This window comes from Haemaphysalis longicornis, unplaced genomic scaffold (assembly GCF_048455015.1).
Source record: "Haemaphysalis longicornis isolate Haplotype H1 unplaced genomic scaffold, Haemaphysalis longicornis Haplotype H1 scaffold_7, whole genome shotgun sequence".
NCBI lineage: Eukaryota > Metazoa > Arthropoda > Arachnida > Ixodida > Ixodidae > Haemaphysalis > Haemaphysalis longicornis.
Window position 1 is genome coordinate 50,540,786 of NW_027526422.1, and position 26,454 is coordinate 50,567,239.

Here is a 26,454-nt window from a genome sequence, read left to right on the forward strand (position 1 = left end):
ACGGCTTTTGCGGAACACCTGAGAAAGAATCACAAAAAAAAAAAAAAACAGAACGGAGGTCACGTCGCGCCCAGTGGGCAATGAAATAAAGGATTTAGCATTCTGCGAATCTCGCACAAGTGCCAACGCCCACACATTGTCGTCTACCTAATGGGCCCATACTCGAATCATAACGTGACGATAAACTTGAATTTTACGGCGGAAGACGCACCGATAACAGTACCCGAGCAGAAGAAAAGGTGATGCAAAAATGCCTGGTTCGCGTTGCGTTCAAGAATGGTAATAAACTTTCTCTGCCTGTCGTTACCCGTAAAACCGGCTACGTCGTAGTTCAATGGTAGCTTTGAAATCCAGTCCGCATATTCACCATTCCACACCTTCGCGCGGATCTTCTAGCAGCCTCACTTTGAAACTTGTTTTGTTTTTTACGGCGACGCAGTGTATGTCTCACTCACACTCAGTTTTCGTTCCGGTAAAGTCGATTTGCTCAGCGCCGCTACGGGGCTCCTCCTCGCCACCGTCGACCCTTATTTCACATTGGTTATCACAGCGGTTATCCCCCCGCCACCATGGATGCCTCTGTCACAAGTCGCGCAGTCGGCTGACAGCGGCCGTAGCGCCATTATCAGATGATTGCGGAGAATCAAGAGCCGCGCGAATGGGTGTAAACCCGCCTGAACACCGCCGCCAAAGCGGCCTCTGCCTCCTCAAATTACACCTCGCTCACTAAGTGCGGATCCCTGCCGGTTGAAAGCAACTTGCCCCGTTGGAACGCCGGCGTGAGCACATATTTCTTCTATAGATTGAAAGCCATTTCGAGTGACATTGTGACGTCGGCGGCCCTCGTTGACCAGCTGGCCATAGTTCTTCTGGCGGAAGAATAATACTAGATCTTAGTCTGGCCGCATATAAAGTCTTTAGCTCTCCCTTCGCTGGTGTATTTCACGCCTAAGTATGCACCCATCCCCGGTCGCTGGTGCACGTGCACGTGCACGTGCTGGTGCAACGTGCAAGTGCACGTGCTGGTACAGGTGCATGTGTTGGGGGTGGAGGGAGGGGTCATTCACTCACAGCAGGGCATAATGCCGCTACCGACGATATACCCGTTGTAGTGGTGCGAGATTTAAACGTGGGAGTCTCATGGCTCAATGCGTCCTGTAAGCTGCCCTCCGCAGTCGAGCGGTTTGGGTCTGGGTTGGTGTGCTGCACGGACAATAAGATGCCTAGGACGGAAAAACGAAAGGGACACCCACGTGTGTGTGCTCTAGAATGAAGGTCCAGGCCTTCGAGGTGTTAACTCGCTATGGGACTGACGCATGCCATTCTCTTGAACGAAAAAGAGCGGAAACTGAAGGTGCGTCAGCCCGAACAGAAGCGTTAATGGGCACGAAAACAACGGAAAGCCGCTACCGCTGCCCTTTTCGCCTCAAGTTCCAGCTGTTCGAGTAGCTGGAAATCCCTCACGGACGAACAGCAACTGGCCCGCTTGAAACGCCGACGTGGGCCAATATCGGTTGTTCAGCTTAAAGGGCTTTCTAAGCAACATGTTCTACAGTGTCTTTCACTTCTGAGCATCCGCTCGTGACCGGTTGCTGGTTTGTGCGTGTACGGGTTGGAGGTGAATGGAGGGCGTAGGGCACGTGTAGATAAAGGTTTCATGTCCTTACTGATAACGTATTTGTTGTGTTGGCGTGAGGTTTAAACGTTGCCGTTAAACAGCCCAATGTGATCGGTCCGGTGTCCTCAGTGGTAGAGTGGATTAGGTTGGCGTGTTACAGGAACAGTCACATGCCTACGACGCGCGAGGGAAAGAGACAGTTCTAGGTTTGTCCGCTAGGATAAAGCTCGGGTCTTTTCAAATTTCATTCAGGTAATTGACTAGGAAGTAAAGTATGCTCAGTCGTAAATTACAAACAAACGTGTTCTGTTTCGTGCACTCTGGGAAAGGCGTGCAGCTTCGTAGGTTATCCGTTTCCACAGAGTGGAAGGGCACTAATTTTTTTGGTTTATGGCTTAACGTTCGCCTATTACTGTGAAAGCAATAAGGCGGTGGCATGCAGACCCGAACGAAACAAAATTTTCATAACGATGAGAATGTTGGTCGATGACGCCCAATAACGTTACACGAGAGTCTGAATCGCTGATTTATTCCGCGGACTGTGTATCCCGCAGTGCAACGTCAGTGCGCATGCATAGGTGCATTGAGTGCAGAGGTATAGTCGCTAACGGGTCCCACATAGGTATAACCGGTATTGCATAAATGCACACGTAATTTATCGGCGTTTCGGCGGACGTCGTAGACAACAAGGCCATCATGATAACAAACAAACGCCGTTTTCCCGTGAATTTGCAGTCACTCACACGCGAATCCTCTGCTTGCATTTGGGGAGTTTGGGGAGTCGGGAGTAAGTTGAGAAGACCACCCCCTCGTCTGCTGCTCTGATTCGTGCGCTCAAATGCTCTTTATGCTCGCCCACGGACCACGCTCAGCTAGTGACGCCAGAAATCGGGCTCCGGGCGCGTCCGTCTCGTGAATACTCCATAAGTGTCCCAAGTGCTGCTACTACAACTTTGAAGTGCAAATTCGCACGAAGAAAAGTGTATGTCCAGAGTAAGCGGCGAGCTCCAAACGTTCTAAAGTGAACATCTGTAGGAACACACCATGGCCTTCCAATCGAACAAGGATGATGGAAGTCCAGACGAGATTCGACGTGAGAAGGCAACAGAGGACAGCAACTGCGGCCCAATCATAAGTAGTCGAGTGAGCGGAAGAGTCGCTTTCTCTGCCATCTGCACACCTTTCAGCGCGGATTGCCACGATAACACCGAAGAAGAACGGTGACAGAAAAAAGTGGCGGTAAAGCGGGAACAGGTACAGAACGCTCCCTTGAAGCGGTGAACGGAGAAGGCGACGCCATGGTGCTCTCGTTCGCAGCCTCTTTTACGATTCGCGAAAGGATACGAGCGTGTGTACCGACGTTGCCTCCGCCTGCCTGTCAAGTCTGCGAGGAATGTGGGCTTTTCGCGATACCTGGCTCTTAGTGGGCGGCGGCGTTATAGTGCACTTTCCGCTGTTTGCCAGCAGCCGCTCTAGGTTGCGGCAGTTCTTCTGCGTTCTTCCTTCTTCGGCTTCCCAAAATACAGTGGTTGTAATCTGTTGGAGCAACTGATGAAGAGCTTAAATATGTGTTGTTTTGTTTATTTTGCCTCGTGGAGTGGCTTTATGGTCTCCTTTTATGCGGCGTTCCGTGAAAGGCGCTTGACACACGGGAGGGGACGGTGTAGGAGGCTGGCCGCCCTCTGGAAAGGCGAGATAAATGGGAATGTTAGTGAACCAGTGTTGTGGGCATTACTAAAATTTGAGTGCTCTTCCACTTTGTGGAGAAGGATGACCAGCGAAGCGGTGGTGCGTACCGTTAAACACCTACAGCCGTTTTCTTTGACTACACACCCACCATAACGGTCATTTCCTTATAGCAGACGTTATATTCGTTAACGTTTACAGCTTCATTCGGAACTAATTATGACAAATAAATGAAACTCGGCGTAATGGTAGAGTCGTTGTAACGGATTACTTATTTCTGAATACTTTCGATAACCCAAGACTTAGAGCCATTTTTTGTAATCAGACAAACAGTGAAAGTTATGAAAGCACATGTAAACATAGAAGTACTGATGCGTACTGCTGTTCGTACTGCGCACAGCATGCTTGGTTTAGCTGCACCTCACTACGGGGCTTGGGGTTGTCTCAGACGACACTGGCCGATTGACGCAAGCAACGGTGTCTTACGTGACCACATTTGTCGAGCGAGCACTGTTTCAGGGAACGAATATTTTCTCCCAGAACAAAAAGAAGCCTGGTTTAAATACGGGCAAAGACAAACCAAACGCTTGCCACGGTATGGTGGCGCCATCTAGGTTTGGGTAATGTAAAGAAACGCTGGAACAAACCAACACCGCTGTACAGGGTGGAGACAACCTTTGAACGGTCCCGTGCCACCACAATTGGGCCAATGTGGTCAACGCGTTGTTCTTTTCGTTTCCCACGAGACCTAGCAACGCGAAACAGACAATATGATTCAAACTTCTTCGGTAAACCGCGTTGCAGCGACAATTTTAGCGCGGTTTTGACACAATGACTTGCTTCGGTGGCGAGCGAGCGACCCAAAATGGCGGCGCCAGCGTATACGTGTCTCTACCCTGTACGGCGGATGCGTGAATGAAGGTATTCTAGGGTGCAGAGCTAGAGCGGTTCCTGTGGTGTCATTGCAGACCCCGAAAACAAACGATTTAGCGGGAAAATCAAAATTTTAATCTAAATGATTTAATTTCTCACTGAATAAAGCACCGTTTGTATCCGGGCAAGCGCTGGGGGCACTATAAAACACGAAATCTTTCGAATAAAACCAACTTCCAGTTTCTCTTCATGGCTCCTTTAAGGCAGGCTTCAACGCTAAAGACTTGTGCACTGCTACGAAAGCATTTTATCTGGTAAATATAAGCCGTCTTCAATGAAAATATGAACTCCCCTGGACGTTTGTTTCATTTTTCTTGGATTTCTTTCCTACACTCAAGGGGTGACGGACAGTTTCGCGATCCCGGGGATTTGAGGGAGCACCGCTAGGTGGCGCTACCCTCGCGTGCGATTTTTGCCTGCATTCCTCTGTTGCGGGAGATAATTTGCTGAATCCTAGCCATAGGCAGCTTCGTTTTAAAAGAAACAGCGAAATACGCTAACGCCTACCAGCAAACAAAAAACGAATAAGAGGAATACATTGCCATCCTAGATTACCTGAAAACAGCAGCAACGTGTTACAATTACCAGTAAGTCACGAACGTTCTCTTGTCATTAGTTTTTTTTTTCTTCTCACGAAATGCAAGCGTTGGTATTCGAAGTGTAACGATGTGCACGACCTCCAGTGTTACAAAAAATAATACGTGGACGAGGGACCTGTAAGAGGCACATTTACTGCCTTAATAAAAGAAGCTTTCACACTGTACTGCAGAGATGCTGCCATATCCTTATCCTTCCACAAAAAATTTGGAGTTTTAGCGTGTCGATTAAGCACCTGGGCTATGAGACCTCCCGTAGTGGAAGGATCCGGATTAATTGTGACCACCTGGGGACCCTTAAAGTGCGCTGAAACCTCGACACACTGGCGCTTCCGCTTTTCGCCTCCACCTAAAAAGCAGCCGCCGCGGTCGGGATCGAAAGCGCGTCTCACTCAGAAGCGCTGTATACAGCTTGTTTATGTGACCCGAGGTTCGAACTGATGTCCATTTCCCCCTCGTTCTCGCTTCGCAGGCCAGGTTCCCGAGTGGGTGAGCGGCAAGCTCTTCCGGCTGGGGCCCGGCAAGTGGGAGCTGGGCGAAGGCTTCTCGCTGCGCCACTGGTTCGACGGCGCCGCCATCCTGTCCGCCTACGAGATACACAAGGGAAAGGTAATCTCACGCGAAACATCACTACTGCCGCACCCTACGTCGTCTGCCCCCGATCAGGCGTTTGAAGAGTATTCTGCATGTTGTTCGCAGCAATATTTTGTACCAGTATAATTTATGTTTCCGCGAACTATAACCTCTGGTTTGTTTAATTGTGCGTTATCGTGCCAGCGTCTGGTGGTGCCCAGATTTCGTATATTAGTTAAAAGTGAAAGGCGCGTTTTCATCTCTTCTTTTTATATGCCGCGCAGGCTATCTTCTTTGATAGGAAGAGTACCCTACAGCACTTTTTTCAACTTTTTTTGAAATATTAAATGCTTGCAGAACGTAGTTACCCAACACATCCAGTACTTAGATTAGGGGTCGCCATGTACCTCTACCCGCCGCGGTGGCTCAGTGGCTAAGGCGTTGCGCTGCTGAGCACGAGGTCGCGGGTTCGATTCCCGGCCGCGGCGGCCGCTTTTCTGATGAAGACGAAAAGCAAAAACGCCCGTGTGTACGAGATTTCGGCGCACGTTAAAGATCCCCAGGTGGTCAAAATTAATCCGGAGCCCTCCACTACAGCGCGCCTCATCGCCTGCGTTGCGTCGGCGCGTTAAACCCCACAATCAATCATGTACCTCTGCCAAAAATTACTCCTCTTTGCCCATCAGATAACTTCGAAACTCGTTCAAAAGATTTTTCTTTCTTTCGCGGTCTTGACGGGCTTCGACGGCTAGAATTACGTCACTGAGGCCATGTAGCGGCTATTGGCCGGTTTTCCTTCAGGTGCAGCAATGAACGCTTTTCGATAGCAACTTAAAAAATTGCCTCCATCTCCCCGCGCGGGAACCCTAGTTTGATGCGGTGCATCTGGGGGTTCAGTTGGCGTTTTCATTGGGTTGATTCTCTACATCGCGTGAAACGTATTGTGAACGCGTAGGATGCCTTCCATCACATACGGATGTTCTCATACACGGGACGATGGAGGCAATTTTACATTTTCATGCACATGCATACGCGAAATGAGAGAGTACACGTGTTTTAGCGGCCACCACCCAGCGCGATACCGGCTTTATATTCACAGCTCTTGAAGGAGAGGAGACCGCGGAGGAGAGTCGCGCATGCGCGCACATGCCCACCGGAGCAGCTGTTAACGCAGCGCTGCGTTAACGCAGTGAAGCGCGCGCCAACCAAGCGCGCCAGCTGTCGTTATGCTAATGCGCCGGAGTGACAGTGTTGCACACAGCTGTGGGAGAGGCGAACGGAGGAGGGCTGCGGACGGACGCCGCCGCCGCCGACGACGACGACGCAGGAGGGACATGCCTCAGAGCAAGAGATGCGCCGCATCTAAAAATCCACAAAAACAATGCAGTGCGCGGCGGGATACTTTCGTCTTGCCAGTCTGTAATGATCTATTATTTCTCTGTACGACACCATACGGTATGGTGGAAGCAATTACAGACGAACACGTTTCGAACCCCGGTTGCGCTCTGTCGCTGCTATCCCGAAATATACTCATGAGATTGTAAGCTATGCGCGGGTCGGGCGGACCTCTACCACATGTTATGGTCGTGTCCCGCAAGGCAGAATTAAAATGGTACAGCAAATGCTAGGCGCAACTAGTTCACTGCAGCGAACATAGAGCAATGCGAGACCGCTTTGCTCAGCCCAGCATACCAATTAACAACTCCAACATACCAATTAAAGCAAGCACAAAAATAACAGAACTCCCGCTGGCGCAGTTTCAGGCAGGGGGCGCGCGAGCACTCTGAAGGGGGGAAATTTAAATTGCATGGCCTGGTAGCAGTGAGCGGGTAACGGCACTGTAGCCCATTATGGCGAATCACTGCTCTGCACTTCCGACAGCTTTTTAATTTTTCTTTTTTTTCTGTTAGCAGCCTGCTTATTCGCATCTTTGTCGGTTTAAAGCGTTACCATCCATTGGCTGGACAGAGCTCGTATTCTCTTGTACTTTTTAAGGGTTAACGAGAAAGATAGCGCGCCAGCGATGCCCCGGGGGCAGCCGACGGATGCCGCGAAAAAGCTCCGCTCGTGCGGACGTTATTAGAGGCAAGGCAGCGTACCACGGCCCGCGTACAAACATTTTCTTCTTAAATACACTGCGTGTGCGGTGCAGTTATTTATGCTGTCGCTACTCTACCTTGGGGGCACGTTTCTTACCCTCGAAGACACGAAAATATTACGTCCTCCCTCTCCACTACATTGTCGGGGCCCATAATCACAGTGACGAATAGGACAAATAAAATGAAGTAAAATAAAAAGTCACTGTCTTTCCGCTCTGCGAGGTTGGGTGACCAGCGGAGCTGAATATTTCTCCGGTGACTGGGGCGCAGTACAAAGAGGACACGAAAGAAAACTCGTTTGTTTGCAATTTGCGATTGAGCCTCCTTCCTAGTTCACTACAGGAAAGAAACGTGGACGGTCTAGGGCTTTATTTTGGACGGCAAACATGGGGCCGCCTGCTTCTCTCCCGTAGAAGCACATCAACTGAAAGCAGACAACAACTTCGCTGTGAACTATGTAATCAAGAAAACTAGACGAAACGCCCTAATGTTAGCGCCGTCTTGGCGGATTATTGTCATAGAATGTGACTCGGGATAGTTTCGACAAAACAATAGTTACAGCCGTTTTCTGTAACCATACTCCGTCCATGTATGCACTCATGTATTGACAGCATTCGGGAATTCTGTAACGTTTACAACTTTACTGTGAACGGACTAAGTATGACATGCAAGTAAAACGCAACCGGCGTATAGTAGAGTCGTCCTAGCAGCCAATTTGAGAGTACTTTTTTCGAGATACGAAAATTAGATTGGCTGATGAATATGAAGTTTAACACCCCTACGCCACACAGGCGATGAGGCGCGCCGTAGGGAGGGCTTTGGAGTAATTTTTACCACCTAGAGGTCTCAACGTGCGCCGAAATCTGGAGCAGATGGGCGTTGTCGCTTTTGCTTTCATCAGAAATGCCGCCGCCGCAGCCGGACATTGAACCCGCGTCCTTGGGCTAGCAGCACAACGCCTCAGTCACTGAGCCACCGCGGCGGGTTACATTAGGTTGAGAGACACAGAGCATTTAGCGGAATGTTGGCAAGCGGGAGCCGTCCAGTTCGCGATGGAGGCTCTCCAACGCCAGCAGTCATAGATGCTGCCTCCCCTACAGGAGGCTGGTATCTGCGACTAATTTATCCGGCCAATAAAGATGTTGTTCTCTCTCTCTCTCTCTCTCGTCAATGCTGGCTTTTGAGAAAGTCCACGCTGATGGCGCATGCAGTTTTGGTCAGAACCTAGGCTCCATTGCAAAAGGATGCAGCGGATGAAAAGAAGGTAGGCAGTGGTGAGCAGAGAACATGTCACGAATAGTTTTCGATTCTTCACTTTTCGACATACATCGGTATAGCCTAAAAAGGACGACACAACATCTTATACAGACATAACTTGCAAGTGAGTCAGGCACTCACAGCTGAGTCATTCCATGCCAAACATCCCAGCCGTTCAGTAAAAATTGCGGGCTATCCTCCCATGGCCCACAATGCTCCCTCAAAGTGTTTTTGTCCAAAAAAAAATTGTTCGTTTTCTAGGCGCCCTTTTATCTGTAGCGTTTAAAACAAAGTTAGGTCTGTAAAAAAATTCAGTAAAAAATCATTTCTTTTTCAATCACCAACATTTTTTTGTGAACATCATTTTGAGGCCCTGGTCTGCTGTATGCCCCATTTTTTTCAACTTTTTGTTGTTTCTTGCTGTTTAAAATACACGATGTTGAGCATTTTCAAACATTTTTATCGAATACAGGCACATTCTCTCAGCGAATGAGCCAATTTTTGCTGTATTTCACCATTGTGGACAATTGTTAAAAGATATATTGACACAGAAAAAAGGAGAAATGTGAAAAAAAAAAATTAGTCAAATTTGGAAATAACTCCTTTCTGGCCCATATTCACCCCAGAATTGCGCATTGTTGTGCTCGTAGTAAAGATATCAAATACAGGGCATTCGTTAGTACAAACGATCGCAGTTTACTTTAGAAAGATTAATGAGAACGGTTTTTGTTTTAGCATAGAAAAAAAAGTTTTGAATTTGTACACCGACACTATACTTCATTACGTTGTTGCACAGAGCGTCTTCTCTGCATGGCACGCGCGTGCCTGCATGAAAGACGCGGGATCCAGCGGGTTCGCGCTGCAAGAATACATTTTCGTGCTATGGTATTTGGTAGCGTCAAACCGGGAAAAAAAAAAAGGAAATTCGCGTGTTGGTGGGAAAAGTAAAAGTGGAGCTAGCGGTGGTGCACCCATTCTATGAGCACGTGTAGACTCCACGGCTGGCAGGACATAGACGTGCATTTAACGCATCAGTGTATGTTATACGTGGTATCTTTTATTTATGCCGAAAACTACGATATAAACAGCTGCGGAGACACCGAGTTGCCCGGATATATTTGTACACGTTAGTGAGAATCACATACACCGATGCTTTAAATACCCACCAGATGTCCAGCCAGCCGTTGAGTGCACGTACTCATAGAATGGGCACACCACCGCCAGCTCCACGTTGTACTTTTCCCACCAACACGCGGATTATCTCTTTTATTTCCGGTTTGACGCTACCAAATACCATAGCACGAAAATGTATTCTTGCAGCGCGAACCCGCTGGATCATGCAGGCACGCGCATGCGATGCAGAGAAGACGCTCTTGTGGAACAACGTGGTGAAGTAGTGTCGGTGTACAAATTCAAACTTTTTTTTTTCTCTGCTAAAACAAAAACCGTTCTGATTAAACTTCCCGAAATAAACTGCGATCGTTTGTACTAAGGAATTCCTCGTATTTGATATTTTTACTACGAGCACAACAATGCGCAATTTTGGTGGGAATATTGGTCAGAAAGGAGATTTTTCCAAATTTCACAAATATTTTCTCGCACATTTCTCCTCTTTTCAGTGTCAATATATTTTTTACCAATTTTACACAATGTTGAAATACAGAAACGGTTCATTGGCTGAGAGAATGTGCTTGTATTTGATAAAGAATGTGTGAAAATGCTCAACGTCGTGTATTTTTTGAATGGTGTAATGACAGCAAAAAAAAGCAAAAATATTTAAAAAATACGGCATACAGCAGCCCAGGGCCTTAACATGATGTCCACGAAAAAATAGTGGTGATTAGAAAAGAAGTGTTTTAAGTGCGAATGCACTTCTTAAGAGAGCCTGAAGCGTCCGCCGCCGTCCACATAGCAACAGCTGCGGGTGCGCGCGCTCCTCGTCTTCCTTGGCAACGGGGGGAGATGGGCGCGCGCTGCCTGGCCGCTGACATGGCACATACCCACGTGGGGGATTGGCCAGGAATCAGGCGTGAGAAGGGCTAATGCACCCGCTTAAAGGAGTACTGACACGAAATTTCAAAGCTGAGATCCGCTCTAGCAATTAAGTACAACGACAACACAAATACGTGTCTGTGAATAAATGAATCTTTATTGCTTTGTAGTTGTGTGTGTGTGTGTGATCTCTCTTTCGAGAACATTACCGAACCGCGCAAATTCAACTCGTGCATTCGCACTTTCACATTCTTCCCCTCGGGGAAATGCGGGGAATTTTTTTTTATGAATTTTGTTTTACGAATTACGTAATTTTGCTTTAAAACGTAGACATAAAAGGGCGGCTACGAAAAGACCAATTTATTTTTGGACAAAAATACTGTGAGGGAGCATTGTGGGCCATGCTAGGATGACCCAAAAGTTTTACTGAACAAATCCGCGACGGTCAACTTTACGGCTGGGACGTTTGGCATGGAATGACCTAGCTGAAACCATGTCGTGGTATCTGCACCTACCTTTCACCACGGCCGCATATATGACGTATGCGCGCCATTTTGTGTTACAGAGTGATAATAGGCAACTTTCTTTATTTTTAGGTAAATTTACAGAACAGACGACGGTGATCCCGTGACTTTTGACGCCTTTGTGACACAAGCCTCCGCTCTATTTCTTCAGTGCTTCTATTGTCTAATGGTAGATATAAGTTGGAATTTTCCACGGGATAAAACTAAGCGCCTTGTTCACGCAGAATTCATAAATGAAAACGAGATTTAGCATAGGTTTACGCGCAGACTGGAAGTCCGATATATTAGGCTTGAAGCGCGGATAGGGAAATAGTTCGCTACATCCATGATTCGACTCGCTATATTTTGCTTTGGTAAGATCTAACTAGAGCAACCGCAAGGTCGCGGTAATGCCTTGTTATTTAGAAGAACTGAAAGAACAAAGAAGAAAAAACGATGAAAGGCCGCATGTAATAACCAAAAATTATCCTCAGAACTGGCCCGAAGGGGCGCACCGCCTCGACATGGGCAGCGCAGGCTTGCTGGGAGCAAAAGTACTTCATTGCTACGAGAAAGAACAAGTCGAAGTAGCGCACTGCGCTATGTTAACCCGACTTAGAAGACGACGACAAACCGAATGGTGCACACCGCCGGCGCTTGTGCTACGATGGTTGCCTGTTAAACCATCACTTCGTCTACCATCTTTCGTGCCTTTCGTCCTGCCGCTGCGTAGCAAAACTTAGGTTGGCAGGAAAATTCTGTCTCTGGGCCGGATTTATAGCAGAGAAAAGCAGAGAAAAGCAGAGAAAAGCGCGTACTGAGCTAAAAATTTAAACATGCCGCGGTCATCTGGGGCTAAAGCAGAAGAACAAAACAAGCTGTCGGCACCTTTGTTACGAGATATGTCCAGAATCAAGAACGCAGTCGTTGCCGAAGCTTGAAGATGAACTTGAAAAGGGAACGTTTAAGCAAAGCCACTCCAACAGAAAAGAAAGCTTGTTTTGGTACCAAGCAACACACGAGAACCAACATGCGAAAGGCAAAGTTACAGGGCCCGTACCGGCGTATCGTTCCTGGCCCTTCGTTGTCGGATGTAATCCGAGTTCAAATGTGGATGTACATTTGCTTAAATTTCAAGTGGACATCTGGATTGTTTGGTATAGCGATATTTCAGTGTATGTGAATTCGATACAAATAGGTTTTTGCCTATGTTTTTTTATTGTCTCTGTCTATACAAATAGGTTTTTGTCTATGTTTTTGTCTATATAGACAAAAGTGAAGGCGACCACATTCATGAAGGCGATAGGCGTAAAAAGCTGTTAAGGTCAGTCATCGTACAGGTGCCATTAAAAGTAATTGGAACACGGTCTCGTAAATGTACAGGTGTACAGGAATGTCTTCTTCCAGAAACTGCTTGGACTTATTGGTGCACGTTTAAAGGAGTCCTCCCTAATAGAAAAAAGCTTCCTGTAAATTGGTAATGGCTGTCGTAAAAAGAATAAGACAAATATGTTGTGATATTCACAAATCCTTGTTCCAATTAGTTGTGACGGCCTGATTATGGAGCAGGTAAAGAAGAATACCCCCATTCAAAACCGGTGCATGCTTAAGAAACGCCAATGGCTTCGGTGCCACCAGAATCCGAGCGGGAATCTCGTTTGAACAGGCGAGTTCTCGGCTAGCTAGTGTGCTCGAGCACGCAAATTATCCTGGAAAATGTAAATTTTTAAGCGCGTACTGAGGAAATGCCGGTATGATCGAGCGGTTGTAAGCTACGTACAGCACATCGCACTAAACCTGCCCCTTTCCCCTCTCCCACCTCCCATTTAAAAGACAACTTCAGACCTGTTCGCAATGGGCCTTTTAAGAATTACACCAGCAATAAATAATCCTCTCTAGCCTGCCGGTCGATTGCCGCGCACTTGGAATTCACTAAAAATGCATTCTCCCCCGGTGGATAAGACATGTAGATCGTACGGCAGTGTACGTATACACAGCAGCATTTGTGCGAGTAAAGTTTCGGCAGTGGCACGGAAGATCGCAAATTTAAGAACAGGGCAGATTTCTGTGTGTGATCTGTGAACTTGGGAAATTTCTCCTCCGTGAACACGCCGAATATTTAAAGGGGTGTTTTATCCTCCCATTGCCGTAGTTCATTGGTCCTTCAATGACAAGGCTGCGCATCCGACATACAGTGAAACGGCTGGGCTTGCTGACTCCTTCCTGTTCTTTCTAACAATAGTAACTGTCTCTGAATTACGCGAAGTAAAGCCTTCTGCTTTCTTTTTCTCTGTTTGGGTACGAAATACACAGCGGAAGTTGTTTTGCCGTGCTGTGTTCATTGACCAAACGTCGTGTTGCCGGCATAGCGCACAAACCGTCTCTGCATTGCTTGCTGTGATATCAAAAATGTTGTAAAAAGACAATTGTGTGAGCAACTGTACACCTGAGAGAGTGGAAAAGACGCTTGTACATTACTTTTATTAACTCGCTGTGTTCTGCTTTTTTATATATCAGTTGCAGGCTACCATTGAATTGCCCACTGAGTGGTCATTATTTTGAGCAAACGCTTTGTTGTGAACTAATGCCTGCAACATGAGCTACTACAATGCTTCCGTAATACTTTAGCTGCTCCTGTGGACAACCTCTAGCAGACTTTGATGTTAATAAAACTGAGACGATTGTACTGTCGAAAATACTCGTCTTTGTTTCGGATGGCATTACGTAAGTTTTGCTGAATGGGGGATGCTACTGACTGATATTTGCGATTTCGGACATCAGTTGGTGCTAATCAAGCGTGACGGTGTTTTCGTTTTGATTTTCCGCAGGTCCTATACAGCTCGCGGTTCCTGGCATCGGAGGCGTACAAGAAGATGAGCACAGTCAATCGGCCCGTCGTGACAGAGTTCGGCACGAGGTGTTACCCAGACCCCTGCAAGAATATATTCTCTAGGTGGGCTGGCCTAATGCAAGCTCTGATCGCGTGCTCCTCTTCGTGAAACCATATACGCCTCCTAGATGAAATGCTCTAGCGGTGGGGTCTCTATTCAGGTACGCCCTGGAGAGTTCACCTTTACACTTCAACGTGGCAGCAAGCACGAAAAAGCCAACTCGACTCGTTGACTCACTAAAGAAACGGAACTTAGATCCCATGAAATGTGTTTTGCTTGCTTCCTAGCATGACTCCCGCAATTGTTTAACCTTGTTGTTCTCAATGTGTTTTTTTTCTAAATATTTCCTCTATTTTAGCCGATTTCATACATTATTGCGTCGTAACAGCTGCGCCGGCGACCTCATTCCTGTGGCGGTTCCGTCGAACTCTTATCGCCGAGTTTCATACACCCGCGACGGGAATCTTCAAGGTTAGGTGGACATACACACGTATAAAATTGAAGGTCATTTCACTAAGGTAAGTGCGAGTGGTAGCGTACGAGCAAAGGGAGCAACGCTTGGTTATGCACGGTGGCAGACGACGCGTTTCAAACGCGCCTGCCTTCAGTGGCGCGTGTTGCCTAGCAATGCACTTTCTTTCTCGAGCGGCATTCATCCTTTCTTAACATTTCAAAGAGAAAGCTATCTTAGTGGGACCTATGGTGTCTGGTAAAAAAACTGCTGCATTTCCACATAGACCGGTTGGTTGACCGGAAAGCTCGAGCTCTACATACACAGCGCATGCGTGAAACCGGGATTACATTGTGCAAGAACGAGTACTTGAAAATAGCGAAAACGGAATTCCGGTCCCATGGATCACGAAGAAGGAGTACAATAATATACCTTTATATGGTAAACCACGTATTTGTATGCATATAGATTGTTTGTAGATGCGTTTACTTAGTGCGCCAAAAATAGTCGCATGGGTTCGTCCTTCGTTCGCGATTTGGGTCCTTAAAGGTCTGACGGTCGATGGGACCCACTTTGAGCGGAGGTTTGACGCACTTTTAGTGAAGGTTTTGGCTCGATTTTGACGCAGATTTGTTATTATAAATCTTTCGCGCATCTCTCAACTTAGAAGGCATGGTAAAAGTTTTAATTCCGAAACCAAAATGTTGAGAAAGGAACGTGCCGCCGAGATCCATCATCGTGATCGTGACTTTAATGGAACAAACTCATGATGATGACAATGGGCAAGATGAAGACAAGGCGTCTTCTCTTTCAACATCTTCCCTCTATGACCTTGATCGACGGGGTGCACACTGCGACTGAATGGCGCTTCCCTGCAACTCCCTTTTTTAGTTGCCGCCAATGCCCTCTGATGCTTGAAACATCGGCCTATTCATTTCTTTGCTCGCACGCGCCTTGGACTGACACTCTCCATACACCGCGGAGGGCACTGGTGGACGTGGGTTCGATAGCCGGGAAGCTGTATTTTTTATGCATACGTAAACGCACTTGTGTACGGGATTTTAGCTCATGTCGAAGACTTTCGCTTGGTATAAATTTGCAGCACTAAGTTGTGCGTGTTTTTCATAGCTAATGTGCAGCGTCGACGTGCTGGAGCTCAAATTGAAGCTTTAATTTACGCTGCTCCTGATTCAGAGGCCATCAAAAGTTCCTCGATACATCTTTAAACAAGCGCCTGTATTTTTTAAATGAAGAAATGCGTATGGAGTTTTTACTAAAGCTCGAGAGCCTTTACGTTGCTTTTTCTCTTCTGGTGAACACTTTTGTCCTGAATACATACATATATTTGACTTGCTGATATCGCAGTAAATTATTCTTCAAGAATAATGCATGAGTTTTGAATAAAAGCAACACCCAATCGTTGTCCTTTCGGCTGTTCATAACACCGTAATTTTAATACTCTGTGAGGAAAGAATACCAATGAGAGTGGCTTCGGGAACAAACCTTGGATTATCGTTGGAATACTTCGCTCTTTGAAACTATTCATTTTCCTCAATGTGCATGCAACACGCGGGAACACACTTTTTTTACAAGGGGCATCAATTGATTTGTTAGTGTTATCCTGCCAGTGATAACGTCGAAGGAGAGAAATAAGCACAAATATTTAAATCTAGGTTTGTTGTTTTGTTTGTTAATTGTAAAAAGAGGTGGAACGCCGTTTTTCTTAACAGGACGCATATGTTAAGCAAAATGCTTAAGGCGAAAGTTGCGAATAGCCGTTTCTAAGATGTTCTAATTACATTTTTTTGCTTACAGAACAGTGAAAACAGGGTCGATAGTTGCAACTGTAATTGTTAAAATCGGCAAAACGTGAAGGTATTAGCGGCCCATAAAATGTGTGTTTATAGAAAATCAGGGATGCGTTCTATACACGTACAGCAAGCCCTCGCTGTAACGAATTCCTCAGGACAGGGAATTGGCTGCAGTATAAACGATACATCGTTAAAAGCGGAGATTATTTGGTTGCCATGCACTGCGGTGGGGACCATGGGAACACTTCGAGTTAAGGGAGGTTGAATATACAGCGATTTCATTATAACGTGAGTTTACTACATTTTATTAAGAAATGCGCTTCCCTGTTTCTCACAGATGGCATTGTTAGGATGTTACCGACGAGAATCTTCTCGTCTCGCTTTGACACGATTCATTCGTCAAGACAGGTGTAAGGTCCATGGGCCATCGCTAGTAAAATACAACTTACCCGTTTCAGTAGAGAGAATGACGGAAGAGAAAACAGTAATAATAAGTTGTATATTTGCGCATGTAGTCATGGGGCTGCACGTTATCACGTAAGACTTGCGCTTACTATCACAACTGGGCATTTGATGCTGTTTGCATAAAAACAGATATTTATCTCCGGACACCAGAACCCAAAGCTGCAGCAGGGGAAATTCTATTTGTATAGCTACCCCCAATATTTGGTGTGTAAGCTCTCCAGTACATCACTGAGCTCTAGCTGAAGCCCTGTGATACTTTTCTCGTAATCGCGACAGGGCCCTTTTTTCTTCGAAGTTAGGTCCTCACCGGATTTGTTTGCTTCAAATCGAAAACGTCTTGATGGGGAATCTGCAGGTTCTTTGCTGCCCTGGTTCCCAGCGACTTGACAGACAACAACTTTGGCAACGTTTACACTCTAGGAGACGAGCTGTTTTGTACTTCCGAAACCTGCTTCGTCTGGAAGGTGGACCAGGACTCCCTAGAAGCCATCCAGAGGGTTGGTATCCTGTCATCTTTATTGGCGAATAATACGAACCTGGGCCTCTAACGTAAATCCAGCGGGATTTGTGCTACAAAATTGTTTCCGAGACAAGATGAACAAGGTGGAGTAGAGTTGTGGTATTTCAGAAAAATTGAAATCTGGTGAATTCTGGAATCATGACTATACGGTAAAAATGGAAAAGTTAAAAAAAAAATCTCGCGAATAAATGTTTACAGAGTTGTAGTTCGTAGATGACAATGCGTACTAAAATACGACTGCAACAATCAAGTATCTTAAAAAGCCTTCATATGGTTCTCAACAATATTTAAAATTTCAACCTAGAAAGAATTTGCAATATATATCCAAAATTCTGTAACTCTCACACAACTTCACCTATCCAGTTTTCTGGATGTCGGTCAGTTATAGCAGAAAAAATGATTATCCTAAAGTTTTGGAGATTTTCGTGCCTTTAATCTACCGTTATTCTATAGCTAGAGCTACGCATGCAATAAATACAAAAAAAAGCATTTTTTGCTTCAAAAAGCTGCGATTAAGCATGCAGAGCAATGCACTAGCCGTCGTGCTTCACGAGTTGTTCACGTTGTGCCGTGTTATAAATGTTGCAAATGTAGGCATATTTGCCGTGAATTTAAAATCATTCAGAGCGAAAGCTATATCTGCAAATATGCCCTTGTTCTTCTCTCTCAGGATTAGGGGAAAATACATCCGGTTGGAATTCTGCGGCTGTCGAGAGTTTTATTAGCAGTGTTTAAACCAAAGCCCTCGGAGTCGCCACGTGCGAACGATTCAAAGCTTCCTCTTCAGCATAACGTAGAAGAAGCCACAAAATGTTTTTATAAATTGTGACATCATTTATAAAATTCAGGAAAATCAGTACAAACTTGTTGCCTTATTTAGATGATGCTGTAAAACATTTTCTGCTGCCGTTTATAAGAACAGCGAGCTGGCTAGGCCGTCATGCGACTTATTAAAGTTACGTCAATCCTCTTAGTAATGAGAATATGATTTCCGCGCGAAAGGATGTCCCGTTTTGCAAAATCCGTTGCGCGTTAGAACTTCGCGGCTGTGTATGCAAAAACTTCTGGAATTTGAAGCTGTTATATTTTATCGTTGCTACCTAAAGGATGCGCCTCTGTCGCTGTCTCTGCAATTTGTGTTTTATGTGTTTCACTCGAGGCTATCTGCTCATATTCTGAAGTAAGCCAATCAAATGCACGTAATAAAGCGAGGTACATCCTGTTGTAATCACCTGCCACAGTACGACGTGAACAAGCTGGTCTCGGTGAACCTGGCGAGCGCGCACCCGATCACGCAAGAAGACGGCACCAGCTACAACCTGGGCGCTAGCTTCATCTCTGGGCTCAAGTACCACATCGTCAAAATACCCCCACCAAGCAAAGGTGAGGGTAGAACACGGTAACGCCAATACGTACATGGTTTGACCGCGGTTTATGGCGTGAAGTTGAGAGCTTCCTTTGATTACAGCTTAACTGTGCTTCGTGTTCCTTTCTCTCAATAGACGTCACCTTGGGTTTGGTCTGTGCTCGCTAACAAAAAAGCAGACCATTTAGATCAACGCACTAGAGTAGGACTTCGAAAATGTGTCGGCTCGTCTGCGAGTACATGCTATCACGACAAGCTTTTTTTTTCCGGGAAGTTTGTACACTCTGTTCGTTGATGGTTGGCAGGTTCAGGCTATTTCGTATAGATGTGTTAAGGTATTGCAAAGAGCGGTTGCATATCATAATAGTATTCGTCGGCTTGATCCAAACTGCTGATTTGGGATCTTCTTGTATGCAATGAGAAAATCAATTGGTAAAATGTACTACCACTCGGTTACTTTACAAATGGTTATGTTATATGTTACTTTACAAATACGTATGTTGCTTTTCATATGTTACTTTACAACTTTACACTCGGTTACTTTACAAATGGCAGATTGCCATGTAATATGTGCCCAAGTAGCCGTGCACGTAAGCCTCTTTATCTCTCGATATCAAGAAGCTTAGCTCAGAAGCATAGCATTTTAATAAAGATATGACGTAAAAGTTGAGTAACGTTAGAGAATACCTCTACGTTTTTATTTTCTCTTGCCTCATTGACCATCCGCTCATTTGTAATACGCAGGAACAGGAACTCTGATGTAAGAGATATAACTGCTACTGTGAAACAGCCTTGTATTGGGGCTAAATAGACGTTTACCGCATCGCTGCGCCGCGGCGTGTTTTGCCGGGAAGTATCGATTCCCGGCCAGCTTCCGAACAACGGTTTGTGACAATACCACCAGCAACAACAGGAAAAAAGGTTGTCACGAGCAGAAGCGGGCCCGCGAAACGCTTGTCCGAATCCCTTTATGCTTTGAGAAAGAGCTCGCGTCCCGGTATAATGGTCGAACGAATGTTGGACCGCGCAGTTTCCTTCGGTGAATGGAAAGCCGATTCAACATAAATCATCCGACCGCCCCTGGCAGGAAACTCAAAACGTATTCCACAGTTTCCGCTTATCGCGCTGCCCTTTGTGAGAGGGACAACATCAACAAAAAATGCCAGCCGGGGAAACGCAGTCCCCCAGCACGCTTTTCGGGATATTTCTTTTTTTGTTGTTATGAGGAAACCAATCCAAAAAGATTTCTTTCGGTAAATATTTTTTTCAAAACACTAGTTATGTATAAAAGGAACAAACGAAAACTTATCTCGTACCATTGGCCCTTTAAGCCTTGTTGAATAAAATAACCCTGGGAGCATTTGCAGCGCCAAATAAATAATAATAATAATAATAAAAATAGGCCTTCGCAATAACAATGATAATAACAAACGCAGTCGCGAAGGCTTGTCGTCGCTCGGGAATGCGTGTGTTTGACACAAGAGAATTATACATGTGATTTGCTCTTTCAGTGCGTGCGTAAGGCGTCTTCAGCGAACTGCGCATGACATCAATTTTCAAAGCCGGATCACTGATGAGGTGTGACAACTAAAAGGATTATGCTTGGGAAATGATAAATTTAAATTTGTGGGGCTCTACTGCTGGCATGATCAAGGTTGCTATAGTGTTTTTGTTACGTCTTTTATCATGTGGATATTTTCAGACAGCGTTAAACAAGATGTAGCCGATTCGTTAGAAACTTTTGTTGCAGAAAAGCCATTTTTTAGCTCGCTTCAGCATTTGTGACATTCCGTTCCCTTTGTGCGTAACAGCCCGGCACTTCCTGAGTGCGCAAAGCACCATCTACTGCTTCGCTTGGGTCACTCCTTGTGTTCTTTTATGCAACTTCTAAAAGAACTCAGTTCTTCTGCCCACTAGTGCCGACATTTTTTTCCAAGACAGGTGATTGTTTAAGGGTAGAACACTTTAGGGGTCCGCCCTGTCGTCGGAGCTCGTACGCGGGCACGCTGTGTAGCCACCGCGGTCACGCTGCGTCACGCTCCTAACAGAGGCTGCGAAAAGATACCCGCTTGCCCCTCGATTCAGCCTTCCGGCATACGTTAAGAGGATCCTTGAACAAGAAGTTTATATTGGCAGAACTGTCGGAAGCTCCTGGAACCACTGGTACTGGTCGTACCACTATTTGTCGTAACCCCACTGTCGTAACACCACTATTTAGCGCGACAAAAAAAAAAAAGAAAAACTTCAGGTGCATTTGAGGCACCATATATGTACTTACTCGGCACTCCCCGCGTTCAGTAGGAATGCTAGTTGGGTTGGTTTTCGCGATAGTAAGGAAAAAACAGTGGCCGCGGAAGAAAACAAAAACGACGCATTCAAATGGCGCCGAAAAGCTCCAAAACGTGCGAGATGAAAGCAAGCACAAAGAGAACAGTACTCTATCTCGTCCTGTTCCAGGCAGACCAAGAAAGAAAATGTAAAGAAAAGGGTGCGAGAAGTTCAAGGAGAAGGCTCGCGAGCACTGCGAAGGCGGGAGAATTGAATTGCATTGAACAAACCTTTGTTCATTTTATGAAGAAAATAGGGAGACAGACAGGCGAAGAGCACGGTGGGTGGTAGCAAACAGCGGAGAACGGCGCCGCAGCAGCTCTGGCGAATCACTGCTCTGCACTTCCGACAACTTTCACGTTGAGTGTAACTGCTCTAATTTTTTATTGTAAAATGCTCTATTAGGTCAGTAGCTGCTCATTACTTTTGTAAGTAAAAGTGGTTTGGTATCTTTTATGTCGGTTAGATGCGGGGCGCGGCATAGCGACACGTTTATTTAACGTTTTGCATCGCACCGGAAGTGTGGGCTTGTAACTACCTTGTAGCCAACGGAACATCGCCTCAGCATTCATGCTCACCAACCAGGGGGACCATATTTGCTAAGCGTAATCGATATCGTAGCACTCTCCCTTCAATATACAGCAATCACTACGAAACCAAAGCGCAGCAGGAAAGAAGGAGTTGTTCGCCAAAGCCATGCTCCACGTTTGCGAACAAACGGGGCTATTCTCATTTCTGTGCCGTAATGCGTATAAAGCTGTGGATCGTCGTTTTTCTTGTTGCGCCACCTTTGTTTCTTCGGCATTTTATTTCTCTCATGGCACTTGCATTTAATTTGAATGAGCGTTGTTTCTATTTTCTTTGGAGTAGCTACTAACGCTAGCGTCATCGATTCCTTGTGACGTCAAGCTGTATAGTGACACTATATAACCATATGTCACAGAGGTGTGCGGGGCCGCTGGCGTCGTAGCAACTATAGCAACATTACAAAACGCGTGTAATAAAAACAAACGTGTGCTCAAGAGAAAGCCGAACACAATCAAACAAACAGACATGACGTAACAACAAAAACAACGCTTCACGCAGTGCGATAGCAGACGACACTTCCGGCTTCGAGTGTTCGAGAATTGTGGGCTTCCTGGCAGAGAAAGCCTGCAGTTTTCCACCTTGCGTACCAAATGAAAACAGGCCGATGGGTGCAATATCGTTCAGACCGGTTCAGCTGTCAGCTTTGTGAGCTGCTGTGTCTAGGCAGGAAAAGTAATTCAACCTGCCCCACCCATTCACGAGCTAAATGTTCCCGCTAGTTTAGCGCCTGCCTAGACCATGTCAGAACATAATATGCGCTGGGTGGGGTGACAAACACTTCTTGTACCAGATTCAGCCTCCCTTGTGCTACGTACTTTCAATGCCCTCTTCCTTCGCATTTATTTTTTCAAGTCTCCATTACTTTTCTTCTATACAGACTTAATGGTGCAGTTCCGTGACAGACCTCTCTTACACACTGGCACTAAATTCCCAAAAGCCTCGCGCTCAAGCACTTTGGGGTGTAAACTAAATTGTAGCCAGTTTGGTTGTAAGGGCCGTTACACGTAGTGCGTTTCGATCGTAATGCGCTATAACGGAGCGCTTTCGGTCCACTGGATCGTCCTACTGCGAACTGATAACACCAGTCGTGCTGCAAGGCTATACTCTCCAAATGACATGCAGCACCGTAGCGGCCTTCCGTAGTCTTGCCGGCACGGCTACAGACACAGTAACACTGTCACGTGAAGCGCAAACAGCGTACCATTTCATAAGGTGTGTAATAGTAATGCGTACAATGCGCTTTAGGCGGAAATAAAACGGTTCCTAAGCCGGATATGGACTTCCATTTACGACATTCGTAATCCACTCGAGAACCGCACACCTTGTGCAAAACGCAAAACGTACTCTGCACTTGAAAAGCAGCCAGAATTTAATTGTGCTCTTTTTTCACAATGAGTAACAGATTTTAACAATAATTTTTAAGTCAACTGACAGTCAGTGATTGAGTCCGCGGCGCCGTGCGTGTCTGTGCGTGGTCTACGGGGAAGCGGGGCAGCGTCCGATGGCCGCCTTTTTCGTCGGGTGGTTCACAGGCTGCCCTGGACTGAGGCGTGCTTCGGTGCAGTACCACATTCCGTCGAGCTGGAAGACCACGTTCAGCTACTACCACAGCTTCGGCATGACGCGCAACTACGTCGTGTTCGTCGAGCAGCCGCTCCTGGTCAACACCATGCGGCTGGTCGGGTCCCGCATCAAGGGCTACTCCTTCAAAGACTGCTTCGACTGGGCGCCCAAGGAGAAGGTCTGTCTTTTTCCCAGGTTGCAGGGGCAAAAAGTGGGGACGAGGTATCCAGTAAAAGCGCTAAGAGAGAATCACTAATCCTGCACCTGTCTTTCGTACCGCTGTCTATTTACGGGTGAGCATACAAGAAGGAAACTAAAATTTTGCGCAATAAACGAGACCTTGTGAAAGTCCTAGTTTACAAACCAGTTCCACAGAAGCAGGTTCTGTGCCCTAAATGGAGAAAACACCCGGATATAAAAACACAGAAAACAGAAGAAATAGAGGAACAAAGTGAAATTCTCAATGATTGAAATATGGAGCTTCCAATCCAAGTTCGATTTTCGAAAAACACAGCAAAAGTGCGAAGGGACAGCAGATTTGTAGGGTCATGAGAACATCCCTCTATCGGCTACTGTTCCCAGATACTTGCGCTGTGCCTTCGGAAAAAGGTGTAGGGGCATTCTATTTAGAAAATCACATCCGAGTTTCCAGGTACGGCTTAACCGTAAAACTGGCTTAGTGAACCGGCGAGCTGCAGCTTCCGTCTTGATATTTCATTCCAACGCTCGTGCCATTGAGACAACTATGAGCTGACCCACACTTAGCACATTCCGACAATGGTATGCTCGGGCACTTGCGCCTGACGCAGCGCTAAAACCTAAACGAATTGCCACTCGGCCCAGACTCATGCAGCTGTCATGATCGGTGCTCAACCTGCACCTTTTATGCGCGATTGGTGATTAGGGCGCGCCCATATAGTTAGGTGCGATGCGGTCATCTGTCTGGTTTATTGCTGCGGAAGAATATGCGCCTAAGTGAGTTGGGGTCCACGTTTATGCAGGCCCAGCTGCGGAAATACACCGTGCGTTAAAAACGACATGGTTGTCAACTTTGAAAGCTGCAGAGCGGGCGCTGAATCTGTTTCCCTAACCATGGTCACAAATCACGGACGGAGGCTCGTCCAAATGAACGCTCAGTTAGCCGTTCTTTCGTTTCCTTGTTTGCAGTCTCGTCACACATCACGACCTACGGCTATGAAGAGGTTTGGTAGTACTTTCTAAACGGACACGAGTTACGACGCTGATCGTTTCAAAACTCTGGTGGCTAGGGCCCACAAATAAGCTTAGCCATGGACACTGAAGATAGCTGACTTGGCAACTTTGGGAGATGTGAAGAACCGCTTCAAGCCTCGAGGGTGCGGAGTGTGTGTCTTCTTTGTTTTCGTAGGCCTGATGTTGGAAGTATTCCCGCGCTTGGAAAAAGAAACATCTACTCAGCGAGGCCCTGGTCCGAAAGGCGAAGCTTAACACCCCGGACGCTCTCGTTTTCTCTTCCGCTTCCCTCCCCCTTTCTTCCTTCTTTCCTTCTCTTCCTCCCCGCACTTCGACACTCGTGTCCGCCCTGCGCTTGGCTGGTCTTGGCTTGCGCCGTGGCCGCCGCCATTCCAGACGAAATTCGTGATCCTGGACCGATCCTCTGGCACTGTGCTGCGGACCCGGTTCCTGACGGACCCGCTCTTCTTCTTCCACGTAGTGAACGCCTTCGAAGACGACGGGCACATCGTCTTCGACATGGTCGCCTACGAGGACGCCTCCATCATGGACAGGTGCGCATTACGCGTGATGCCGCCAGGCCTGGTGATGTATCCGCCGTGGTAACATAGTGGCTGTAGTGTTGCGCTCCTGAACCTGACAGGATTAGACTCCAGACAATGGTTGTGGGGACGTTTATACCACACCAGCAACTGTTAATGGGAAATTTTTCAAGACGCGGCCGGTATATCAAAATACAAAGAAAAGATAGCCTCTATCATTGGGAGCGGGCGCCACATGTGAGTGTTAGCGCTTTATGGTCCATGTAACCTTGGAGCCAATAAAGAGCCGCCTTTACGTCAACGACCGCACGGCCCCAGTTTTACAAAGACGTTTTATGTTCGCCTTACAAATGAAGTTCACTAGCATGGTGGAAGTCCAACCTCAAAGATCTGCTGATGGAAAACGTTCCCTTCGTCCATCTTTATTCGCTACTAGTGAACTAGGAACCTGATGCTTTCGCCCTGCGATTGGCACAAATGGGCCGTGAATAATGATGATGAATAAACTGGGATATACACCTCATTTATTCGCCACGTACTGAGCGTGCAATTGCTTGTTGGTTTGGTTATTTCAAACGATCAAGATGGAAGTTAAAGAGCGTCCGGTGAAAGTCAACGACTGTGGTTCTAAACCATGTGTGGGCCGGGCAGGGTTGCCAGGTCTGGTGATTTGCCGCTTAACTGGCGACTTTTTGAGGCTTGTGGCGACTGAGATTTCAGTTTGGAGACTTGACCACTTTCTTGATCATTTGAGCATTGGTAATTTTATACAGGGTGTCCCAGCTATCATGCACCAAGATTTTAAAAAAGAGTTATGGCGTAACTCGAACGAAACCTAGTGGATAATGTTTGCAGTACTGTGGGGAAGCGGGCAGTATTTTTTTCGTTAATGTGACTTAATTAATTAATTGTAATTAATTATCTAACTCGCGAAGTACTGTCCTAATCACTAAAGTGTCAATAAGGCACTTGTAGGTACCCACGAGGGGCATCTAACTGCGGTATTTTCAGCGACGAACTAATTGCGTACACATTTATTCTGAGTGATAAAGAAAACCCGCGAAATATGAAAAAGACCACGTGACGGCGCGTCCGCGCGCATCGTAAAGCAACGCCCTCAAACAGGCTGCCTCTGAGTTTGCCATAACGAAAAAAACAAAAGAAAGAAAGAAGAAATCCCCACCGAGTTTGTGCCTTATCTGCACACGCGCCTTATCAAGGTGATGCGCTGTCTCTTCGGGCGGGTAACACGCGAAGCAGTTGCTTTCAATCAGCTTATTTGGGGACGCTGCTTTACAATGCGCGCGGATGCGCCGTCACATGGTATTTTTCATATTTCGCGGGTTTTCTTTATCACTCAGAATAAATGAGTACGCAATTATTTCGTCGCTGAAAATACCGCAGTTAGATGCCCCTCGGTGATACCTACAAATGCCTCATTGACACTTCAGTGATTAGGA

At 46.4% G+C, this 26,454-nt stretch overlaps 1 protein-coding gene across 1 annotated transcript in view; it reads left to right on the forward strand.

Moving 5' to 3' along the window:
* Positions 1-26,454, forward strand: part of LOC144145584 (carotenoid-cleaving dioxygenase, mitochondrial-like) — a 169,092-nt gene that overhangs the window by 126,782 nt on the left and 15,856 nt on the right. The window contains exons 2-7 of the mRNA XM_077677235.1: positions 5,306-5,442; positions 14,086-14,210; positions 17,231-17,372; positions 18,637-18,778; positions 23,210-23,418; positions 24,849-25,006. Of these exons, the coding sequence (XP_077533361.1) occupies positions 5,306-5,442; positions 14,086-14,210; positions 17,231-17,372; positions 18,637-18,778; positions 23,210-23,418; positions 24,849-25,006 (913 nt within the window). The remainder of the gene's footprint in view (positions 1-5,305; positions 5,443-14,085; positions 14,211-17,230; positions 17,373-18,636; positions 18,779-23,209; positions 23,419-24,848; positions 25,007-26,454) is intronic.